The sequence below is a fragment of the Mastigoproctus giganteus genome, chromosome 2 (genome assembly GCF_048544385.1).
Source record: "Mastigoproctus giganteus isolate SK-2022 chromosome 2, ASM4854438v1, whole genome shotgun sequence".
In the NCBI taxonomy this organism is placed as follows: Eukaryota; Metazoa; Arthropoda; class Arachnida; order Uropygi; family Thelyphonidae; genus Mastigoproctus; species Mastigoproctus giganteus.
Window position 1 is genome coordinate 157,871,972 of NC_143576.1, and position 22,607 is coordinate 157,894,578.

The window sequence follows — 22,607 nt, forward strand, 5'->3', positions numbered from 1 at the left end:
GGCATTGGACTGTCCCGTCCTAAAGCTATTGTAGTGGTAGTACGCACGTGTGTTTGATGTTTTGATGGAACCGTATTTTGTAGTGGTGCTACCAATGTAGCTAGCATTACAGTTATGTTGACATTTTATTAAGTAGACAATATTATTCATGTCACTAATGTGTTAATTGTGTGTGTCTTTATGAGTTTACCACATTGGTGACATGAATAATATTGTCTACTTAATAAAATGTCAACATAACTGTAATGCTTGCTACATTGGTAGCACCACCACAAAATACGGTTCCATCAAAACATCAAACACACGTGCGTACTACCATTACAATAGCTTTAGGACGGGACAGTCCAATACCGAATTAGCAACACATGTTCAATCCCACAACCACATCCATCCCCTTAGTAGATTCAGCCATTCCTATTATCAAATTAAAATCCAGTTTTAAAATTTTCCAATATGAAGCCCTAGTTATAGAATGGTTTTGCTGCCATTCCACTCTCCAAGTATTAAATTCCAAACTCTACCCTGTAATATAGCACCGGTGTGGGAATCTCAGGTGCATGAGATTCCAGGTGTATCCAGCAGCATCACGGGAACTTAGTCTTCTTAAATACATGCATTCACTCTCATTCTACCATTGCCAACTGAAGATGTGTAAAATGAAAACCAGTTGTTATGGCTATTGGCTTTCTGTTTTCAACCATATAACTTCAACTGTTCCAAGGATGAAGACGTGCACTTCTACTTCCTTGCACATATTTTAATTCTGTTTTTAAATCCTAACTTGTTCACGCTAACTTAAATTTAAAATTATCATCCATTTTATTCTAACATCAATGCAGATTATAAAAAGGTGAGTGCCATAATAAATTAAATTAAGCTACGCTGTTATATTGTGGAAGTTGATGGTTAAATAAATTTAGAGAGGGAATGGTGTGGTTTTTTTTTTTTTTGGCTGATGCTGCATAAGTTCATTCACTTGCTTTCTTGCATCGCATGCCACTACTACTACTACATCATTATTAGTTGCTCCTGGCAGACATACCCTGGTTCTAGTCCACCTATCCTTATTACAAAAAATATTTCCCTGACAATAGTCTTCTATTACTAGTAGGAGATGAAGCATAAAAGCAAGCTTATAAAGTATCAGCAAAAAAAAAATCAACACACTTCACCCATCCATACCCTCCAAATTCCATAAGAATGGATGAAAGTTTGTTCCAACAATCTGCTGGCTGAAGGAAAACTTCCTCACATCTATCCTGTAACCATCCTTCCCCAATTTGAATTGTTGAGTTACTTTGGTGTTGACATAAGCATTGAGAAAAAAAAAATGACAGGTAGGAGTGAGTTATAGGATAATGACTGTGATGAGTATCACAAACACCTGCTTATTATTGGATGACATGTTATCTACAGCAGCATGGTAGAGAGGCAACAAGAGAAAGAAGTACTCTTGATCTGATTATCAGAAGTGATTTGTCATCCATTAAGAATCTGCAGTTAAAAAAAAATGTTCTTGTTTATACTCAGGCACAACCACCAGGTCAGTGGGGTTTACAATAAGTCAATCAATACAAATGTTAATCGTATTTAGCAGTCACAGGAAAAAAGACCCTCTGAGGGGCAGTGATCACAGTGTGCTGATGTGGGGTTAACTTAAAGACAACTATGGTCAAAGGAAGAAGTTTTGCTTTTGTAAGAGTGGCTACAGTGGGCTAAAACAGATTTTATATTCTATGCAGTTGGATCATCTGATGCTACCGACCGCAAATTCTAAATAAGAAGCATTCAGGAGTTAACCATAGCAGCTATTAGACTTTTCATACAAAGTAATAAATACTGTTCCAGGCTTAGACCTAAATTGATGTCAGATGAACTGATAAGACTTGTGGCAGAGAATAAAAATGCATGGGATGCACGTAAACTATCAGGTGATACAGAATCCTATGGTAGATATTAACTAGTCTGTAATCAAGTTGCTAAGGAAGATTACAAGAAGTCTCTGACAAAGAATGCCAAGAAAAGCAGCAAAGACTTTACTTTTATTAATAATAGAAGGAAGGGGTTAGATTTTGAAATTCTGGCATTTGCCTCCCTAAAGAACTCATGTGTGAATGTACAATGCAAAATACCTATCCAGGTTGTCAGCAACCTGAGCAGGATCATCAACAGTTAAACCATCAAAATTAAGTGGAATGGAAGAGAAATTATTGAAGCTTAGTATAAAAAAGGCATTGGAGTTGATGTATCTGTCCAGTTATATTAATGGAAGTAGCACTTTTTTTTTTTTTAGCCATTATTTTGAAAGCAGCTTTGAATTCAGGGGAGGTCCATATCGACTGGAGATGTGTCACTGTATCCCCAATTCACAAAGGAGATCAAAATGTGACATGAGTAATTCCAGTTAACTTCTGTTTCAAGAAAAATAATGGAGTCTGGTTAAAGAAATAATGCAGGACCATCTAGACAAAAATGCAATTATAATACTATAGTTGCAGCATAGATTTTATTATTATTATTATTAGCCATATGGTGCAAGAAAGCCTAAGGCTTATGCTGCACCATCCAAAAAAAAAAAAAATTTGAGTTACCCTGAGAGAGAGAGAAGGGAATCACCAAAAAAGAGAAAAATGATGATATCCAGCTCAGGACCCTGGGTGTGCCAAGCCCATACTCACCAGATGTGAGTGCCTGGGGGTGTTATGGCATAATCTTGTTTGACCAATCTGATTGGACACTATGATGCAGTAACAGAGGAATTGGATGCAAAAAATAATTTTGATATCATACTTTGATTTCAGGAAAACTTTTGATACTGTTGCACATAAATGACTTGTACAAACTGGAGCAATATGGTATGAAGGGTAAAGGGACAGTTGAGTGGGAGAAGACAGAGTGGTTATCAATGGGCACTGCTCTTCATCATTATCATTAATATTTATTAATGATAATGATGAAGGCATATCAGACTTAATGTCTGAGTTTGTGGATGAAACAAGGTTGACAGAGTGGTTAATGACAGTAATCAGAGTATGCTACCACAACAAGATCTAGAAAAATTAAACAGATAGGTTGAGAAGTGACAATTCAAATTTAACATTGACAGATGCAAGGTACTGTATGTGGGTAGCAGTAATTCCAGAATGACATATTAGCTGTGTGGTACCATACTCAGGGTAGTGGAGAAAGAAAAATACTTGGGGGTAATTGTGCAGTCAGACATGAAGTTCTCTGAGTAAGGCAGAGAGGCTGTTAGAACAGCTCATGGGGGTTTTGTCACTGATATACAGGAATTCTGCCTGCATGATAAGGGAATAAGTGTTCCATTGTATGAGGCAAAAAATAATTTTGATTATAGGTTAATAACTCCATATAATTAGTCCAGGATTAGCAATAGGTTGATGACTATGTTAAGCAGGTATGAAACACTAAAATTGTTTCATACCATTTTTTTTTTGACAAATTTTAACAATTTCTTAATTGTGCACTGCACTTTATTCAGTTTCACAGTGATAAGAAATAAACCTGAAATGCAGTATATTGATTGCACACCCATTTTATACTTGTATTCTCTTTACACTTAGTAATGTGTTCCACAGCACAAAAACCAATATAATAATTGTTAAAAGGCATAGAACTTTTTAATAAAATATAAGTGCACAGCATGAATGGGAAGATTTGTTTTAAAACCCAAGTGATTGAACATTGATTCAACTCTAGGTATTCACAATGAAAGCTCCCTCCACATCATCCACAAAATAAATTTAAACTTTAACTTTCCATTCTCAAGGACAATTTTAAAAAATAATAAAATAAATAAAAGTTCTTAGTCCAGAAAATTAGTTTTACAATTTTTTTTGCAATTAAAGATGAAAAACAAAATGATTGAAAAGGGAGAGGGGATTATATTAAACTAAATTTCCATTTCTGTCATGCATTTTTAGTTGTCCTTTTATTGTTATTATTTATTATATTTATTGTTTTTGAATACAAAGTAATAATTTTAGATTTATTTTCTGGGTACATTCCATGGAAAAGACACCCAGGAAATGTCACAGTATACAATATTTATGGTTAAAAAAAAAAAAAGTTCTTGTCTGCTCAGTGCAGTTTAGTATCTTAAAAAACTAAATACTGCATAGTATATGTGCTTTTACCTATGATTCCTCTTCATATAAGTAAAGAATGCAGTTTCGCAACAGAGGCTGTTGACATTTGTGTTCCATACGAGTGAACATGAGACAATACCTGTAATGTCTTTAACCTTGATTCATTTTATTCATAGCTGCTTATCTAATTATCTAAATAAAAACATTCAACCTAATGGTCATAAAATCTCATGTAGAAAAAGATGTTCTACTGCAGAAAGTGTTTTATACTATTAATAAAGTAGGTAGGCTATGCGACTGTTTAACAATTTAATGAATGGTTATGCCCTCAAATTTTTTTCAAACCTGAAACACTAGTGATCGCTGATGAATGCCATGTATTGTAACAGTGAAACAAATTAAACATGTAATTCATTGGATTCTGAAGTCAAAACATGAAATTAATATGTCAAAATACATAGTCAAAACACATTGTGAAAGACATTTTGGAATGAATGGATGATTAGCAGGAAGGGGGGAGAGAGGGGTTATCTAGCAAATTGAACAAGATTATAACATAATTCAACAATATAATTAGGTTAAGGCTATCTTTTGAAATTTGTAGACTCTAGATACTCCTCATTTGGAAACCTCACTACGTTATCTGAATCATACGGCCACTGTAGCTTAGTGGTCAGGCACAAGAGTGCAAAGTACATTTACTTTGAGTGAACATGCTTAAAGCTTGTGTGATTACTAAATACAATGCTGTTTTTTTTTTCTTTTATTTTATTTATATAAAAATGTCATCTTTAATTTAATAGATTAAATCTTATTTTCACAATATAAACATTGATTACATTATTAGTGCTCCAACACAATGCTAGAGACTACACTCATGCAACACATGTTACAACAGGATACTCAACAGCAGAATGTTCTGTCCCACAGGAAGTAACAATTGTCAGCGATTCTATTGTCAGCAAAATAGGAAATTCATTCTGTAAAAAGTATAGGTGGAATAGAACCACGGTAGATCTGCTAAGGATAAAAGTTGTTGAGAAACTGTCATCTTTAAAGGGCAACAAAATATGGTATTGTTGTAAACACTGCCAATAATATTGAGTAGGATATCTAGGGATTTACTTGACAAGTACAGGGTGGTGTTGAGAAAAAGTTGAGAGTTAGAATCAAATTTGAAAGTGTGCATTCTGCTCAGATGTGATAGGATGGTGTATATGATCGAGGCCTTCTTTCAGTTTTAGCCTGAGAGACTGTGTGAGGTTGGTGAAGAAGAATTGTTCTCAGCATGATCTATGCTTGTTAACAAAACTCTTTTTACATGGACATGATGCTTAAATAGAAGAGGTGTAAGAATATTTGCTGATGTTATTGTGGCAACGTTAAGTGGGTTAGAAAAGTGCAAACTTTGGTGGGGGAATACACAGATTAATAGCTGCTGCAGCCAGAGGTGTGATTCTTGCTGATTCTGTTTGGATGTGCAGCAGCCTAAAAAAAACAAGATGTCTGGGATTACAAATTCTGCTGAAGTCCTCGTGGAACAGGCAAATACAGGGACCGTGTTAGAGTTACTAAGAGTAAAAACAGGTACATGTATATGTGCATGTACATTTTTTGCTAGAAATATAGCAACAAAGTTGAAGTACTAGTTAAGTCATCAAACGTGGACATTAAGAAGCACATAAAATCAAAGGGAGTGCACCCAGTTTGAAGTGGCTGGCCAGTTCAATGTTCAGTAAGTTTGGTGTGACATAAGCAGTGGGAAAACAAAAATGAGAGGAGTGTGTTATAGGCCTGATGACTGTTATGTGAGTATAATGAACAACTATACAGACAGAGTGGACCAGTAAATCAGAATGCCTTGTAATAAGGGACTTTAGCTTTTCAAGATATTGACTGGAACTTGTAGGTTGGTCACTCATACAGTAAGACTTTTTATGAATTTATCATCAAGCAAGACTTTTTATGAATTTATTGGATGACTATTTTCTACACTAGCATGTTAGAGAGGCAACAGAAGAAACCATACTCTTAGTCTGATTATTAGCTGTATCTGTTTAAGCATTAAGAATCTGCAGATAAAAGAACCACTACCTGGCAGGGATCATATTGGGATTAACTTAAAGATGTAACTCCTGTCAAGGGCAGTGGGGAAGGCTTTTGCTTTCATAAAGGTGACTACAGTAGTCATAGACAGTTGTTGAATTCTGAGAAGTGGAACTATCTGATGTTGCTGACAACAAATACTAAATGAAAAGCATTCAAGGAAGTAATTGTTAAAGCTATTTGGTATTTTATACCAACTATAAGGGATACTGTTCATGGTTTAGACCTAAATGGATATCAGATGATCTGATGAGACTAGTGACAGAAAAGAAAAATTCATGGGATGCATATAAATTATTAGGAGATGCAGAAACCTACAGTTGGTATAAACTAGTCTGCAATCAAGTCACAAAATTAATTAGGCAAGCTAAAGCAGATTACAAGAAGTCGCTGCCTAATAATTCCAAAAAAATAGTATTAATTGTTGTTTTTTTTTTTTTTTTTTTATGTAAACCCCAAACACAAGAGGTGTTAGAACTTATAGTACTTAGTACCATGCTTGGGTTGGAGGTTGAGAAGACGAAAGAAGATATTTGTTGACATTGGACTTGAACTTCTGTAGACTGTAATTTTCAGGAAATACGTATGAAGGAAGGTTGTTCCAGAAAACAGTAGTTGAATGAATAAACGAGGAAGATGAAAAGTTGGTTCTGTGAGTTTGAAGTTGGACGGTGAATGGATGTTGGCTGGTGGCGGCACGTGTTTGGACTGTTTTGAAAGAGAGAGCAGGAATTATAGAAGCTAATTCAGAAGAACAGTGCCCTTGGAAGTATCTGTAGAAGAGGCATGCAGCAGAAACAGTATGTCTATGAGACAGCGAGTGCAGAGACTCTGTTAGAGATGAGTCATTAATTAACCTAACTGTCCTCTTCTGAATGGAATCAAGAAGCCTGAGAGACGTTTTGGGGGCACCACCCCAGATGTGGGAACAATATTCCATGGCAGGACGGATTTGCAATTTATACAGAGTGAGCAGCTGTTTGGAAGAAAAGTAACGCGGAGGGCAAAAGAGAAAACCAAGTTTTTTAGATGCAGAAGAAGCAATATTTATAATGTGCTTGTGCCAAGAGAGATTAGAAGTCAGGGTAATCCCCAAAAGAGATATATCATTTTGCCTAGAAATCAGAGTGTCACTAAAGATAAGCATAGGAGCAGAAGAATCCTTTTTGCAAGATATAAGACAAGACTGAGTTTTAGAAGGGTTGAAATCAACTAAGTTGTCTTTGCCCCACTGGAGAATTACCTGAAGATCGGCATTTAAGGAATTGGTAGCAGATTTTTGAGAAGTTGAAGCTGATTGAGCAGGACAAGGTTTCTCAAAATGGAAAGTGGAATGCAATGTGCTATCATCGACAAAACTATGGATAGGATTTCCAGTCAATGGAAGAAGGTCATTAATATACAAGAGGAAAAGAGTGGGGAAAAGAACTGAACCTTGGGGGACACCGCATTAGTGGAGAAGTTTGAAGACAGAGCCATCTACTATCACCTTCAGTGAGTGATCAGAGAGAAAACTGGATAACCAATTACTAAAAACAGTTGGCAAACCATAAGATGGAAGCTGGTTTAGAAGACCTTTATGCCAAACACGATCAAAAGCCTTTGAGATGTCAAGTGCAACTACTTGTGTTTCACCGAACCTTTCCATTGAATTAGTCCATAAATGGGTAACATAAGCCACAATATCACCAGTGGATCGACACTGACGGAATCCATACTGGCGATCGTTGATCAGACGGAAGGTTTCTAGGTAGTTTAAAATTTGGCGGTTAATTGATTTCTCCATTACTTTAGAAAGAGTAGAAGTAATTGCAATGGGACGATAATTGGAATTGAGGGATTTGTCACCCTTTTTAGGAACTGGCTGGATATGAGCAAATTTCCAAGCAGAAGGAAAAACACCTTTGGAATAAGAAAGTGAAAAAAGGCGGCAAAGAATAGGAGTAAGTTCGGGAGCACAGGTTTTGAGAACAAGTGGAGAAATACCATTGGGACCTGGAGCTTTCTTAGCATCAAGATTCATCAAAATCCTTCTGACATCCTTTTGACAGAAGACCACAGGAGGCATTGAATGGAGCATGTTGGGAATAGTGGGAGGTGTTTTACCAAGATCATTAATGCACGAGTTGAAAGAAAAATGGGATGCTAGCAGGTCAGCTTTATCCTTGGCTGAAGTGACAACAGAACCATCTGGTTTGGACAGAGGTGGAAGCAGAGATGGGCAAAAGTTGCGGCCAATAGCTTTGGCAAGAGACCAGAATGCTCGGCTACCATTAGGGCAAGAAGCAAGTTTTCTACTCTTAGCCTGTTCAAACTTTGGACTGATTAATAACAGCTTTACAATTGTTGCGAACTTTGGTGTAGGCAGAAAATGAAACTGAAGAATTAGAAACAAGCCAATTACGATATGCAACATTCTTCTCTTGAACAGCCTTAGCACATTTATTGGATAACCAAGGTTTAGATAAAGGACTAGATTTTAAAGTGCAGTGTGGGATAAAGGATTCCATTCCAGCAAGAATAATTTCACTGACACGATCTGATCAAATGTTGACATCAGAACTTTTGAAACAGTAATCCGACCAAGGAAATGAAGAAAAGAAGTCTCGCAGGTCATACCATTTTGCATTCTTGTAATGCCAAACAACAAGAGTTGGGAATAGCCATGAGATAAAGGCTCCATTGGAGAAGAGACAATCACCAAGTTGTGATCTGAAGTGCCTAAAGGACCTCTCACTTCAACCGTGTACTTAGAAGGGTTGTTTGTGAGAGAAAAATCAAGCGTGTTGGCTGTATGATTAAGATTGTCTGCTATTCTTGTAGGTAAATGAAAATCTGTGTAAGATCATTAGTAATTGCAAAAGCCTCACCATCTTGACCAGCTGTGTCGGTGCGACTAGAAAACGGAAGCCAGCTGGAGTTGTGAACATTAAACTCACCAAGGAAAATTATCTCACTGTTAGGAAAGTTGGACTGGAGAAAGTCAAGTTGCAAAGAGAGGAAGTCAAAGAGCTCCAAGTGATTAGTGGAGTTGGGAGAACGGTAGATGAATTTGACACAATGAGGTAGAGAGATTTTAAGCCAGAGAAGATCAAAGAGAGGAGATTCCAAATTGCCAAGTCTCTGAGAAGGAATATCAGAACGGACATATGCACAAGTACCACCTTTGAGGCGAAAAGAATCATACAGCGAATAATCTGTCCATCTGAGATGAGCAGTAGTTGAATCAACCGATAACTGAGATTCTGTCAGAAAAAGTACATGGGGTTTGGCAGACTGCAAGTGGAAATGGACATCGTTGAGATTAGAATTGAGACCATGTATATTTGTGAAATGAATTAGGAAGTGCTTGGGAGGTTTAGATCTTTTCACAGATAAGCTTGCTCTATTAGTTTGACAATTCATGGTGTATTCAATAGTAAGAAAATGTGGGTGGGACATGCTGTATGAAGTAATGAAATTTTTGGATATGGCGTATACATTGTAAGAATATACCCAGATCCTTGACATAACGTGGCCTCGACAATGCTCCCCGCATACACACTACTCGGACTCCCTCCATTCACTATCTGGCAGAGTAGAGGTAGCAAGATTATACACTAGCTGATCCGGAAGCCTCCTAGAGAGTTACCAATAGGTTTGGTTTGGTGTACTAACTAGCGGCCGGCCTGCGAACACCGTTTTAGAGCTGTACCCTCGAAATGTAAGGAATATTGGATTTCACCACGATGTTCATCATAACCTCAAAAGTCATCAATCATACTGCATGATGGAAATGATGGGGAAGGGTTGACCGGAACTTAGCTATAGAGACTAAACATGGGTTCCACCACTTCAAGCCTCCAATAAGCAAAGTGGTGGTATTGCACCGGTTGATGAGTCATCTACCACCTAGTACTGCCCGGTAACATAGAGGGGCGGCATTCCTCCATGTGGTGTGGGCGCCACACCTCGACCCCGCTTACGTTAGTTCATATATGGATGGTCACCCACCATGTACTTGTGCATGGAGGTTATACCCAGGATTACTAACAGTCGCACCATCGTGAAGGTGCAAGCAGAGGATTTGGCTGTCGCAGACCGTCCGGACTTCGTCGAAATTGGGTCCACTTGACTTGAGTGTTACCCGAATATCGGTTCCATCAGCGTTTTAGACTCGGGTAGCAAGTACAGCTTGTCTGGCATATCTGAGAGAATGTCTGTGACAACCTCAAGGACCAAAAAAACTTGAGCATCAGCAAAAACAAAAAAAAAAAAAAAAAACCCTTCCCACATCACCTGCCAATCCTTCCCAATATTTTTTTTTTTTTCTAGTTCTTCCTTAAATTTAATCAAACTACCCACTTCCACAGCAATAGATGAAAGCTTGTTCCAATAATCAATCACCTGCTAGCTGAAGGCAATTTTTTGCTTCCCAAAATTTTTTCGGAAAAAAATATAATTTTTGCCTCAGTCCACCTGAATAAAATTGTAATGTTTAATTGTAATCATGTATACTAGTGGGTCCCATTATGTGTGCCACAGCATGTGCAAGTACTACAGCCTTCACATGATCAAAGTTAAATGGGGTCACAAAATTAGCACATATCTGGAAGAAATGAGATATGGATGAGCTAATAAATAAAATGCTTATAATTTTTCCTTTGTGAACCATTAGATTTGGATTTCATTTTCCATGAGAGGATAGCAGAAATGGCCTACATCCCTAGAAAACAAGTAATTAGTAATTACTCTGGAAAAAACCTTTTTCAGACATTTGATTTTAAATTCTTATAATTTTAAACCACACCACAAAATTTTGGAATTTTAAATGGCAAAAATAAATATGGTACAGTGCAGCCTTAAAATAACAAACCTTTGGGATATAGGAATAACACACTAAAAAATAATAACATAGGTGTACTGAACAGTTTTTTTTTTTTTCCGTTTTTTTCAGGGGTGTGAAACTAACAGGCCACGTTATTTCAGGGTTATGTACGATATAATTACAGTTTAAGAATGTATTTATGATCGAGCTTTTAATTTCTAGATACATTATTAAATCAAAAAAATTTAATATTTAATAATATATACATTTAATAATACATACAGTTATAGAATGAGTATACTATATTCTTAATAAGTTACATGTGTGCCACATTCCACTTCTGTTTATATGTCCTGAACTTTTTGTGAAAATATCAAATAAAGGCATAATTTTATTTATTTATTTCGTATGATGTGAGTAATACACGAAGGAACCAGTTTTTACCTGCTTCCTTCATGTATCGTGGCCGTGAAATCCAGCAGTAACCGGAGGTGCTGCACCATCGTGATATCCAAGCCCGAGGCGGGATTCGAACCTGCAACAAATAATGAGGTTGCCAGGCAGGCACTTAACCCACCCAGCTAGCCCGGTCGGCAAAGGCATAATAATTATGCCTTATTATTGTGTAAGAATGTCTCTTTCAGATTAACCTATGACAGGCACATATGGGATTATTTTGTCCTTTTTCAACAATACTCTGAATCATTAATGGAAATCCCTGGGGATGATACTATACGATTTGAAATGTGTTTTGTTTTTTTTTTTTTAGAATGCAAAAAACCAGAAATTATATATATTTTTTTATTTTTTTTTAATTTCTGGTCTTTAGCATTCTGAAACAACTTTTTGCAAGTTAAATTACCACCACATATATACAAATTGACTAATAAACTACCTGAAATCTAATATGAACACACTATTTTCATGTTATTTTTAACATGCTTAATTTGATTAATATTATTGAAAGAATATACTAAGGTATATACTTTCAATAATATTAATGAAAGTATATACTAAGGTATTATTACAATAATGGTTAAATTTATTTAAATGTAAGCTGATTAAGTTTTGATTAACCAAAAGAAATTTACTCTCTTAAACAAAAGGAATAATATATTGACTTCTATTCTTTGGTATTATCAGTGTTTCTAAATAGATATTTTTTATCCATGCTCATTCTTTTGTTTGCTTTGTACTTGAATAACAGGTTAGGAAGTCTTCAGATAGTTTAATAAAGAACCCACCCTGCAGGTGTTCCAAGGGCATTACACCTCTCACATGGGCAGGAGATAGAACTTCATACTTAGCTAGTACTGTATGATTTAAGCACATTCCTGTTTTTATTTTCTTAAATATACAGCGTAAAGTGAGAGAGAGAGAGAGAGAGAGAGAGAGAGAGAGAGAGAGAGAGAGAGAGAGAGAGAGAGAGAGAGAGAGAGAGAGAGAGAGAGAGAGAGAGAGAGAGAATGCATAGATGGAAGTGAAAATTACACAAAGTCCCAGTGACTAGAAGGGTGAGAATAGTAGAAAAAGAAGTATAGCAGATATGTAAAAGGTGAAAGAATGTTAATATCCTAAAAGTTATGATGAATTAAGAAAATTATGAGCTGAATTACAAAGCCAATAGGAGGTGATTGAACTGTCAAGTAAAATTAATAATGAGGTAAAATATAAATAAAAAGTGGTAAACCTGTCATCAGACATATTTAGATAAAAGTAGACTACAGGTAAGGCAAATATGCAGAATCTGATGTCAGCTGAAGTAAATATTGATACAGGGTCAGGTATTTTATCAGGGGACTACACTTGACCATGTATCAGGAACTGCATTTCTGTACTTGTCCATAGTAGTAGAAGAAAGGTGAAAAGCCAAAGAGCAAAAAAATGTAATTAGCACATTCTTATAGAGTATGGACAAGGTAGTCTTTTGGGCTACCTTGTCCATATTGTATAAGAATGTGGTAAGCTAGTATGCCCATCAAGTGCAAAGATTGTGTTACCTACCAGTTGCCATTGTTTCAATGAACATTGAACTTTTGGCAATAAATATGATTATTCATGTGAAAATTATTGATATGAAACATTGAGGACTTGGTTGAGAAATACCAACCTAACTGAAAATACTAGTTAGGTGAAAATTTAATTCAGTCCACAATTTTTTCTACTGATAATAAATAGGAGAGAATATATGTTAAGAGCCTGATCTAATTATAGATTTAACAAAGTCTGATACACTTTTTTTTTTTTAGCATCACCAGTGCAAGTTGGAAGAAGAGATTTATTTAGTAAGGTTGGAATACACTTGAGAATGGTTATAGATGACTCTTTTAATGTATGGAAACAAATTTACTAGGGAATTTCTTCTACGTTCACCTTCTCTATTCCAGAATTATCAGAAAAAATATTGGGTATTCTTTATAAATACAGCCTTAAAATTATAGAATAAAAACAATGCTAACTTATGATTAACACATAGTTTTCATTTGGGTGTGCATGTACGCAATAATATTAAAAATTAGTGCCACACACTCACACTGATAAGTCAAAACATTGACCACCTACATAATATGATGTTGGCCCTCTACATGAAACCAAAACAGCTTGTACCTGGCGACACATGGATGCCATACGATTTCTAAATATGTCTTTGTTGTATATGGTACCAACACGTAACCAGCAGATCCTTTAACTCCTGTAAGGTCCGTGGTTGAGATGCCGCAGATCAGAGTTACTGTTCCAACACAAACCACAGAGGCTTGATGGGATTGATGTTTTGGGAATTTGGAGATCAGGGCAATACTTGGAAATCTTCCTCATGTTCCGCGAACCAGTCTCGAACAATCTGGGTGGTGTGGCACGATGCATTATCCTCCTGAAAGATGGCATTGCCAGAGGGGAAGACAGTTGCCATGAAAGGGTGTACCTGGTCAGCAATGATGTTTAGGTAGGTGGCAGACGTCAGAGTGCCCGGCACATGGATGACTGGACCCAGGGTATCCCAGCAGGACATCGCCCAAAGCATGACACCGCTGCCACCGGCTTGTTTTCATCCCATGGTGCATCCAGGCACTATCACTTCCTCAAGTACCCGGCCATCCACATGGTGCAACAGGAAATAAGATTCATTACCTTCTTCCAGTCACTCAAGGTCCAGTTTTGATACTTGTGTGCCCATTGTAGGTTCTGTCGCCGGTGAACCGTGGTTAGCATGGGCACTCGGAGCAGCCTGTGGCTATGCAGCCCCATTTTCAGCATGGTTCGATAATGTGTGTTGTGGCACATTACTCACATCACCAGCATTCCAATTACTGGCTAGTTGCACCACAGTCACCCTTCTGTTGCCAAGTACCATCCGGGAGAGCTTTTGCTCACCTCGAGCATCAGTGAGCCGTGGTCGTCCAACACCTCGCCGGCCAGTGGTTTGTGGGTTTCCCTCCTTAGACCACCTTCGGTAGATATTAACCACGGCTGACTGTGAGCATCCCACCATCTGTGCCGTTTCAAATATGCTCTGGCCCAGTTGTCTGGCCATTACAGTTTGCCTTTGTCAAACTTGCTTAAGTCTGCTGCTTTTCCCATCTAAAGAACAAGCGTAACACTGATTAACGGAACTCAGTATCAGGTGATTTTTAAAAGCATGTCTCGACTCATGCACGCAGCATAGTTCACCTGCAGTTGCTTCGATTTGCATGACAACTCACTGGTCATAATGTTTTGGCTCGTGTGTGTGTGTGTGTGTGTGTGTGTGTGTGTGTGTGTGTGTGTGTGTGTGTGTGTGTCAAATAAGTATATTGATAAGTATGATGGTAAGTATATTGGGTTAAAAAGTGGCAACGGAGAGATAAAAATAAAGATGATATGCACCTGAGCATGCAAAGCAGCAGCAAAGGATATAAAAGTTTATATATGCAAGGCGGAATTACAGTAATAGGTCTGCTAAAAAATGTGAAGATGGAAGCGCAAATTACACAAAATGCTATAACTAATAGGAGATGGATAGCAGAAAAAGGAAGTATTGTAGATGTTAAAAAGAAAAAAAAAAATTTGAAAATCCTATTTGTTATAGCGAATTAAGCAAAATTATAGGCCAAATTGAAAAGCTAATTAGAAGAAAGTAACTGTAAAGCAAAAAATGATTAAGTTAAAACAAGGAGTGATAGCCGGTATCAGATATGGGTGGATAATTTTGGTTATAGGTCCAAAAAAGGGGTAGGGCAAATATAAAATTCAAATCTAATGTTAGCTACAAGTTAAAAATTGATACATGATCAGGGGACTATACCCGATCATGTATCAAGGATTGTGTTTCTATACTCGTCCGTACCTGTGGAGGAAAGCAAATTTAAGAATAAAACTGAGTGAGATCAAAAGAGGGTTCATCATCAAGTGTTTTCAATCCACTGCAGAATGAAGGCCTCTCCAGCAACTTTCCAGTTTCTTCTGTTTTATGCAATGGCCATCCATTTACAGCTCAAAAATTTCATCTGTCCATCTCAGTTGTTGTCTTCCAGTTTTTCTTTTAGCTCCTCTAGCGTACCATTCTGCTATTTTCTTAGTCCATCTGTCATGTCTTTGAGCTATGTGTCCTGCCCAAGTCCATTTCAGTTCTTTAGTTTTGATAAGAATGTCCTTTATTTGTGCTTGCTGCCTAATCCATGTGTTTCTCTTTTTATCTAACGATCTGATTCCTAATATAATTTGTTCCATTCTTTGCTATGTAGTTTTCAGCTTCTCTTCCATTCTTTTGATGAGTGTCCAAGTTTCATTTCCATAAGTCATGGTGGGGAGTATACATTGGTTCATTATTTTACATTTCAGACAAATTGGGATATTGCTCCTCACTATGTGTGACTATTTCCTCAGTATGCTCTCCATCCAAAATTTATCCTTCTCTTAACTTCCAGCCATTTATCATTATTACAGCTAATTACTTGTCCCAGATAAGTATCTGAATCCACCTTTTCAATTACTGCTCCTTCAGTGATTATATCCCTTTCTGTGGCATCCTTGTTCATCATTTAAATTTTAAAAAATAAATAAAAATAAACTAAGAATTAAAATAATCTTAAATTTTATCTACATACTCTACCTAAATTATATATGCATATTCTTATTAAATTTATTCTAAATTGCATCATTTGTTTTTAACCACTTATTTTTGCATCTAGTTTGCACTATAAACTTCTATTTTTTATTTTTATTACCACTGTACTTCTTAATTCACCTTGCTTTATTTTGCTATAATGCATACACTGTGCTGGGACTACCTTGTCCATATTTTGTGAGAGTTATATTACTTTACCCCTCTTTTGATCTCACTCAGTTTTATTCTTAAATTTGCTTATCCTCACAGGTATGGACAAGTATAGAAATGCAGTCCTTGATACATGGTCAGGTGTAGTCCCCTGATGAAGTACCTGATCATATATCAATTTTTACTTTTAGTTAACATCAGATTTGAATTTATATTTGCTCCAACCCTTTTTTGTACCTATAACCAAAATTACCCACCCATATATGATGCTGGCTATCACTCCTTATTTTAATTTAATGATTTTTACTTAATCATTTTTGGCCTTACAGTTACCTGCTTTCTAATTGGCTTTTCAATTCAGCCTATAATTTTGCTTAATTCATTATAACAAAGAGGATTTTGACATTTTCTCTTTTTCATGCCTACAGTAGTTCCTTTTTCTGCTATCCTTCTATTAGTTATGGCATTTTGTGTAATTTATGCTTCCATCTTCACACTTTTTTTAAACAGACCTATTAATTCCACTGTGTGTGTGTTGGGGGGGGCACTAATTTTATGCGAAGAAAAACAGCAAAGAGTTCTTTACTTATGTAAACTCTAGACGGAAGGGGATGAATCAGATTGGTCCACTTGAGATCGATGGGTCAACTGTTGATGACCCTGCTCGGGTAGCTAACAAACTAAATGAATATTTTGCATCGACATTCACACATGAGGAGTTATTCAGCGAGGGGAATGCCAGAGGTGTATTCAACTCTAGCAGTAAGCTAGAGAATCTTGTAATAACTGAGAGCAAAGTGGAGGAGAAATTGTTGAAGATAAACACAAGAAAGGCACCTGGGGTGGATGGGATCTATCCAGTTATATTAAAGGAGGCAGCAAAGGAGGTAAGCAAACCCTTAGCCATAATTATGAGAGCTTCCTTGGACTCAGGGGAGGTACCCATTGACTGGAGATGTGCAAATGTGACCCCAATTCACAAAGGGGGATCAAAGGCTGACACAAGTAATTATAGACCTGTGAGTTTAACTTCTGTTCCCGGAAAATTAATGGAGGCACTGGTGAAAGAAGCACTGCAGGATCATCTAGACAAGACTTCAGTTATAGCTAGGACACAGCATGGTTTTGTTAAGGGGAAGTCTTGCCTGACCAATTTGATTGGATACTATGATGCAGTCACAAAAGAACTGGATGCAGGGAATAACTTTGATATTATATACTTGGATCTTAGAAAGGCTTTTGATACTGTTGCACATGGAAGACTGCTGCACAAATTGGAGCAGTGTGGCATTGGAGGCAAGTTGCTGCTATGGATAAAGGGGTGGTTGAGGAGGAGAAGACAGAGAGTGGTAATCAATGGACACTGCTCATCGTGGACTAATGTTATTAGTGGAGTCCCTCAGGGTTCAGTATTGGGGCCTTTATTGTTTTCTGTATTTATAAATGATATTGATGATGGTATATCAGGCTTAATGTCCAAGTTTGCAGACGATACGAAGGTTGGCAGGGTTGTCAAGGACACTACTGACACTATGCTGCTGCAACAGGATTTGGAAAGGTTGAGCAGATGGGCTTCGAGGTGGCAAATGAAGTTTAACATTGACAAATGTAAAGTACTACATATGGGAAACAGCAACCCCAGAGCAACGTATCAACTCTGTGGTACTACACTGACAGTGGTAGAGAATGAAAGGGACCTGGGGGTGGTGGTGCAGGCAGATATGAAGTTCTCTGAGCAGTGCAGACGAGCTGCAAGAGTAGCTCATGGTGTATTGTCAATGATATATAGGAATTTTTCTAGCAGGGATAAGGTGATTATTCCCTTGTATAAGGCAATGGTCAGGCCACACCTAGAGTACTGTATACAGGCCTGGAGGCCTCATTTCAGGAAGGATGTAGAGCTGCTGGAACGAGTACAGAGAAGGGCAACTAGATTGGTGAATGGGACAAAGGGGTTCTCTTACGAAGAAAGGCTTAAGTTTTGCAAATTACAGTGTCTGGAAACTAGGCACCAGCGGGGTGATCTGATAGAGGTGTACAAAGCCTTGAATGGTTTGAGCATGCTCAATGCTGATGGGATTCTTCCTCTAGCTCAGAAAAATCACCTGAGAGGGCATAAATTCAAATTGAGGAAAGACAGATGTAGGATAGATGTGCGGAAATTTGCCTTTAGCCAGCGGGTGGTTGGTGGGTGGAACAGACTTCCATCCCTTGTCGTGGAAGTTGATAGCCTAAATAAGTTTAAGGCTCAGCTGGACAGGTATTTCGAACGAACAGAGGGGTGAAGTGGAAGTGGTTATTTTTATTTATTTATGTTACTTTTTTTTTTTGGCTGATGCTGCATAAGCTTGCTTTCTTGCATCAAATGCCTCTACTAATGCTAATGCTAATATTATTTCTTGATGTATTTCTTGGCTTAAGTATTATTTAATTATTTGCATTAATTTAATTATTTGGAAAGAAATTAATTTATATATAACAATGTATAAACTTATTTTTGCTATACGAGTAAAATTTAATTTCCACATTTACAACAAAAAAAATTTCTGTGCACAATAAGGTTTTTTTTTTTTTTTTTTTATTTATTGCCAAAAGTATGGTTCATTGAAACATTGACTACTGGTAGGTAACACATCAATCTTTGCACTTGGCGGGCATACTAGCTTATCGAAAGTAACAAGACTCCCTGTGATTGCAAGAAATTGTGCAACTACAAAATATGATAATATATTTAATTAGTTTATATTAATAAACTAGCCGACCGGGCTAGCCGAGTGGGTAAAGTACCTGCCCGGCAACCCAAAGGTCGCGGGTTCGATTCCCACCTCGGGCTTGGATCAAAAGTACTGCAAAAACCTTGGGAGGTGCAATATGGCCACAGAAGCCGATGCGCCAACAACTACCAAAATCAAAAAAAAAAAAAAAAAAAAAAAAAATTAATGAACTAATTAAATATTGTTAGTTAGTAGTATTCCACTTAAAACATTTAAAAAGTAAATGTATCAACTGGGAAGGTGTTCTAACCCACTTCAAGAACTAGTTAAATGCAGTTGTTATTCTTATAATTTTTCTGTTTCTTCCTCATTTAAAGTTTCAAAACTGTAAGAACTTTAAAAATCAAAAGTTTGAAACTGTTTTTTATGTTTGAAACAATGTTGTCGTGTGTTAAAACATTAATTCTCATGTCTAGTTGCACCTCCCATTTGCTTTATACGCACTCTCCACCTCCCTTATATCAACTAAGTATAAGTACTAACTGCCAACTTACATCAGCTAAGATGCTCTGAAGTTTATATTTAAGCTATATATAGACAAACTGCAATACAAAGCAAACTATTCCCTGAGTATACCTATAATACAAAGTAGGTAAGAGGGCATATATATATATGCCTTAATTATAAATCATGTAAATTTAATCTGCATAAAAATAACTTATGTATTTTATTGAAGTTATAAGATTGTGTATAATGTGGGGTTTGTTTTTTTTTTTTTTTTTTTAGCTGTTGGGCTTAGGTATCCTAGTGGTGGGATTCTGGGCATGGACAGAAAAAGATATTTTCAACAATTTAAGTCGATTAACGAATATTGCCTTGGATCCTGCCTTTATCCTTGTAATTGCTGGTACCATCACATTCATCATCGGCTTCACTGGGTGTGTTGGAGCATTAAGAGAAAACACATGTCTTCTTGCAGCAGTAAGTTCAAATTATGAATTGTTTTTATCTAACTTCATTATGCAGTCATTGCACATTTTTAATTATACTAAAGGTGGAAGAAAGTGCTTAACAAGCTGATTGCATTGCATCAAAAGATGAATGTAGAAATGCTATGATCAAAATAAAACCATCACATTCCATGTTTTTATTTGCAAAAATAAGCATTAGTGAATTTCTCTCAAAGAAAGGAAATAATTTTTTGAACTTGAATTATCTTATGGTCACCACATGTTTGAAATCTGTTCAGAGCCTCTTCAGGAACTGGCAATTTGTTTTTTTATATAAAGCAGTTGGCTTGGTTAAAAAAATTAAGAACATTTGTCCAACTTTAGCATAATTTAAATTGCAACTAGCTTGAGGCTTTTTATATAATCTCTAAGCAATTTTCTAATACTGATATTTATAGTAGTATTAATTCAAAGAAATATATACTAAAAGAGGATATGAGCTTAGAATGAATTACATATTTATTTAGAAAAACTTTATAGTATTTTTTAATACTCAAATGATAATATAATACACTGCACAGAAGAATTGATGTAAATACAGTAAACCGTCACTAATCTGGTTACAGTTAATCTGGATGTCGGATAATCCAGATCGAAATAAGAAAAATTCTGTTCACAGTTGTGTACTGTACTTTGAAAGACACATGGGATTTAGGAAGATAGATGAGTCACCCTGATTGCACAGAGAGAGATAGAGAGATGGAACATACATCACATTGTCTTGTGTGCTCGGTCTTGTTGTTGACTTAGAGTCGAACAGGTTATTGCTTATATTGCATCATTTGCATACTTCTTTATATATAGGGGTACATAAGTTAACATATGTTATATATTATGGGTTTATATAATTGTTGACCAAACCACAACACCATTGCCTTTTTGAGATCCTTGTATGTAGACTTTCATCGTTTTTCTGATAGCCATGTCTTTAATGCTCTCAGATGTAACCTGCAAAATCTAATAGTTTCCCTTTATGTTTAAGATGTCGCGTATGGTTTGGTTACGAGCATTATAATAGTTCTTTAAAGATTTAATGGATGCACAGTTTTCAAACCGTTGAATAATTTCAAGTTTTTGTTCAATTGAAAACAACTCTTTTTTTTTTGCATTTACCCATAATTTTTGCGATTTCTAAAAAAAAAAAAAAAAGATTTTTTTTACTATAAAAAATTTTTTTCAACACTCCTGACATAAAGGAAACAAAATTTGTCTTTTTGTGGTGCGATGGAACACAACAATCCATATGACTCACTAAAACAAACTAAACATTTGTTCTCTTTCCATTATGGGGTTTTTAATTTTTTTTATTTTTTTTTTTTTTTGGAGCAGCAGGTGGTTGCGGGATAATAGGTAATTTCATTCCCCAATCACAACTTATAATGCTGCTTTTTATTGCTTATTTACAACTTGCAAAACGTCGTTAATCCGATCCCGGTAAATCGAGTCTGCTGCACAACTTCTGAGTCTTCTATTGATGGATAAACATATTGTCTTTTTATAGTTTTTAAATAAAGGCTCTACAGTGATATATATATATATATATATATACACACATACACACACACACACACACACACACACACACACACACACACACAGAGGCAGGTCCCGTTTTACGATGGTCCATTTTACGACTTTTCACATTAACAACTGTTTCAAAATATTACCTGAAGAAATTGAAAATAACAAAAAAAAATCACAACTCGGTAACAAAAGGCATTTCTTTTGTTTTTCACGATGCATTGTGGGTGGAATGATAGCTACACCAAGAGTTATTATTATTAGCCATATGATGCAAGGAAGCCTGAGGCTTATGCTGCACCAGCCAAAAAAAAATTCCAGAGTTAGCCTGAGAGAGAGAGAGAGAGAGAGAGAGAGAGAGAGAGAGAGAGAGAGAGAGAGAGAGAGAGAGAGAGAGAGAGAGAGAGAGAGAGAGAGAGAGAGAGAGAGAGAAGTAGAAAGGAATCACCAAGAAAGAGAAGAATGATGATATCCAGCTCAGGACTCTGGGTGTGCCAAGCCCATACTCACCAGATGTGAGCCCCTAAAGGCGTCTTATAGATTTGAATCAGTGTTATTTAGTATGTCTACTCCAGTTAACAGCTAACTGGAGTAGGCATATATAAAACAAAACTATTAGCAAAGCTAACTGTTAGCTGGTTTTGATAAAATTATAAGTCATTTTTATTTCTCGATTACTTCCAGAATTGACCCTCCAATGTCAAAGAAAAGAAAACATAACGAGTCATATATATGCTTTGGTTTTACTTTTACTACTGAGCATGATGGGACACAAAATCCACAATGTTTCTTGTGCAGTAAATTTTGGGGAATGGATCTATGAAACCTTCCAAATTAAAAGAACATTTCACTTCAGTACATCCCGAATACCTATCAGACAATCCAGAGCAATTTCACATCAAGAAAGCTAGGTTTGAAAAATCAGCTACATTACAAAAATTTGGATTCACTCCTTCACAGAAACCATGTCTTGAAGCATCTTATAAAGTTGCATATCACATTTGTAAACAAAAAAAACCACACACAATCAGCAAAACCTTAGTAAAACCCTGTGCTTTGGAAATGGTTGAACTCGTATGTGGTTTA

At 36.4% G+C, this 22,607-nt stretch overlaps 1 protein-coding gene across 4 annotated transcripts in view; it reads left to right on the forward strand.

Annotated features, from left to right (window-relative positions):
- LOC150089689 (tetraspanin-5-like) overlaps positions 1-22,607 on the forward strand; it is a 156,037-nt gene that overhangs the window by 8,606 nt on the left and 124,824 nt on the right. For all 4 annotated transcript variants that reach the window (XM_090368731.1, XM_090368732.1, XM_090368733.1 and 1 more), the window contains exon 2: positions 19,777-19,971. In XM_090368731.1, coding sequence (XP_090224857.1) covers positions 19,777-19,971 — 195 coding nt within the window. The remainder of the gene's footprint in view (positions 1-19,776; positions 19,972-22,607) is intronic.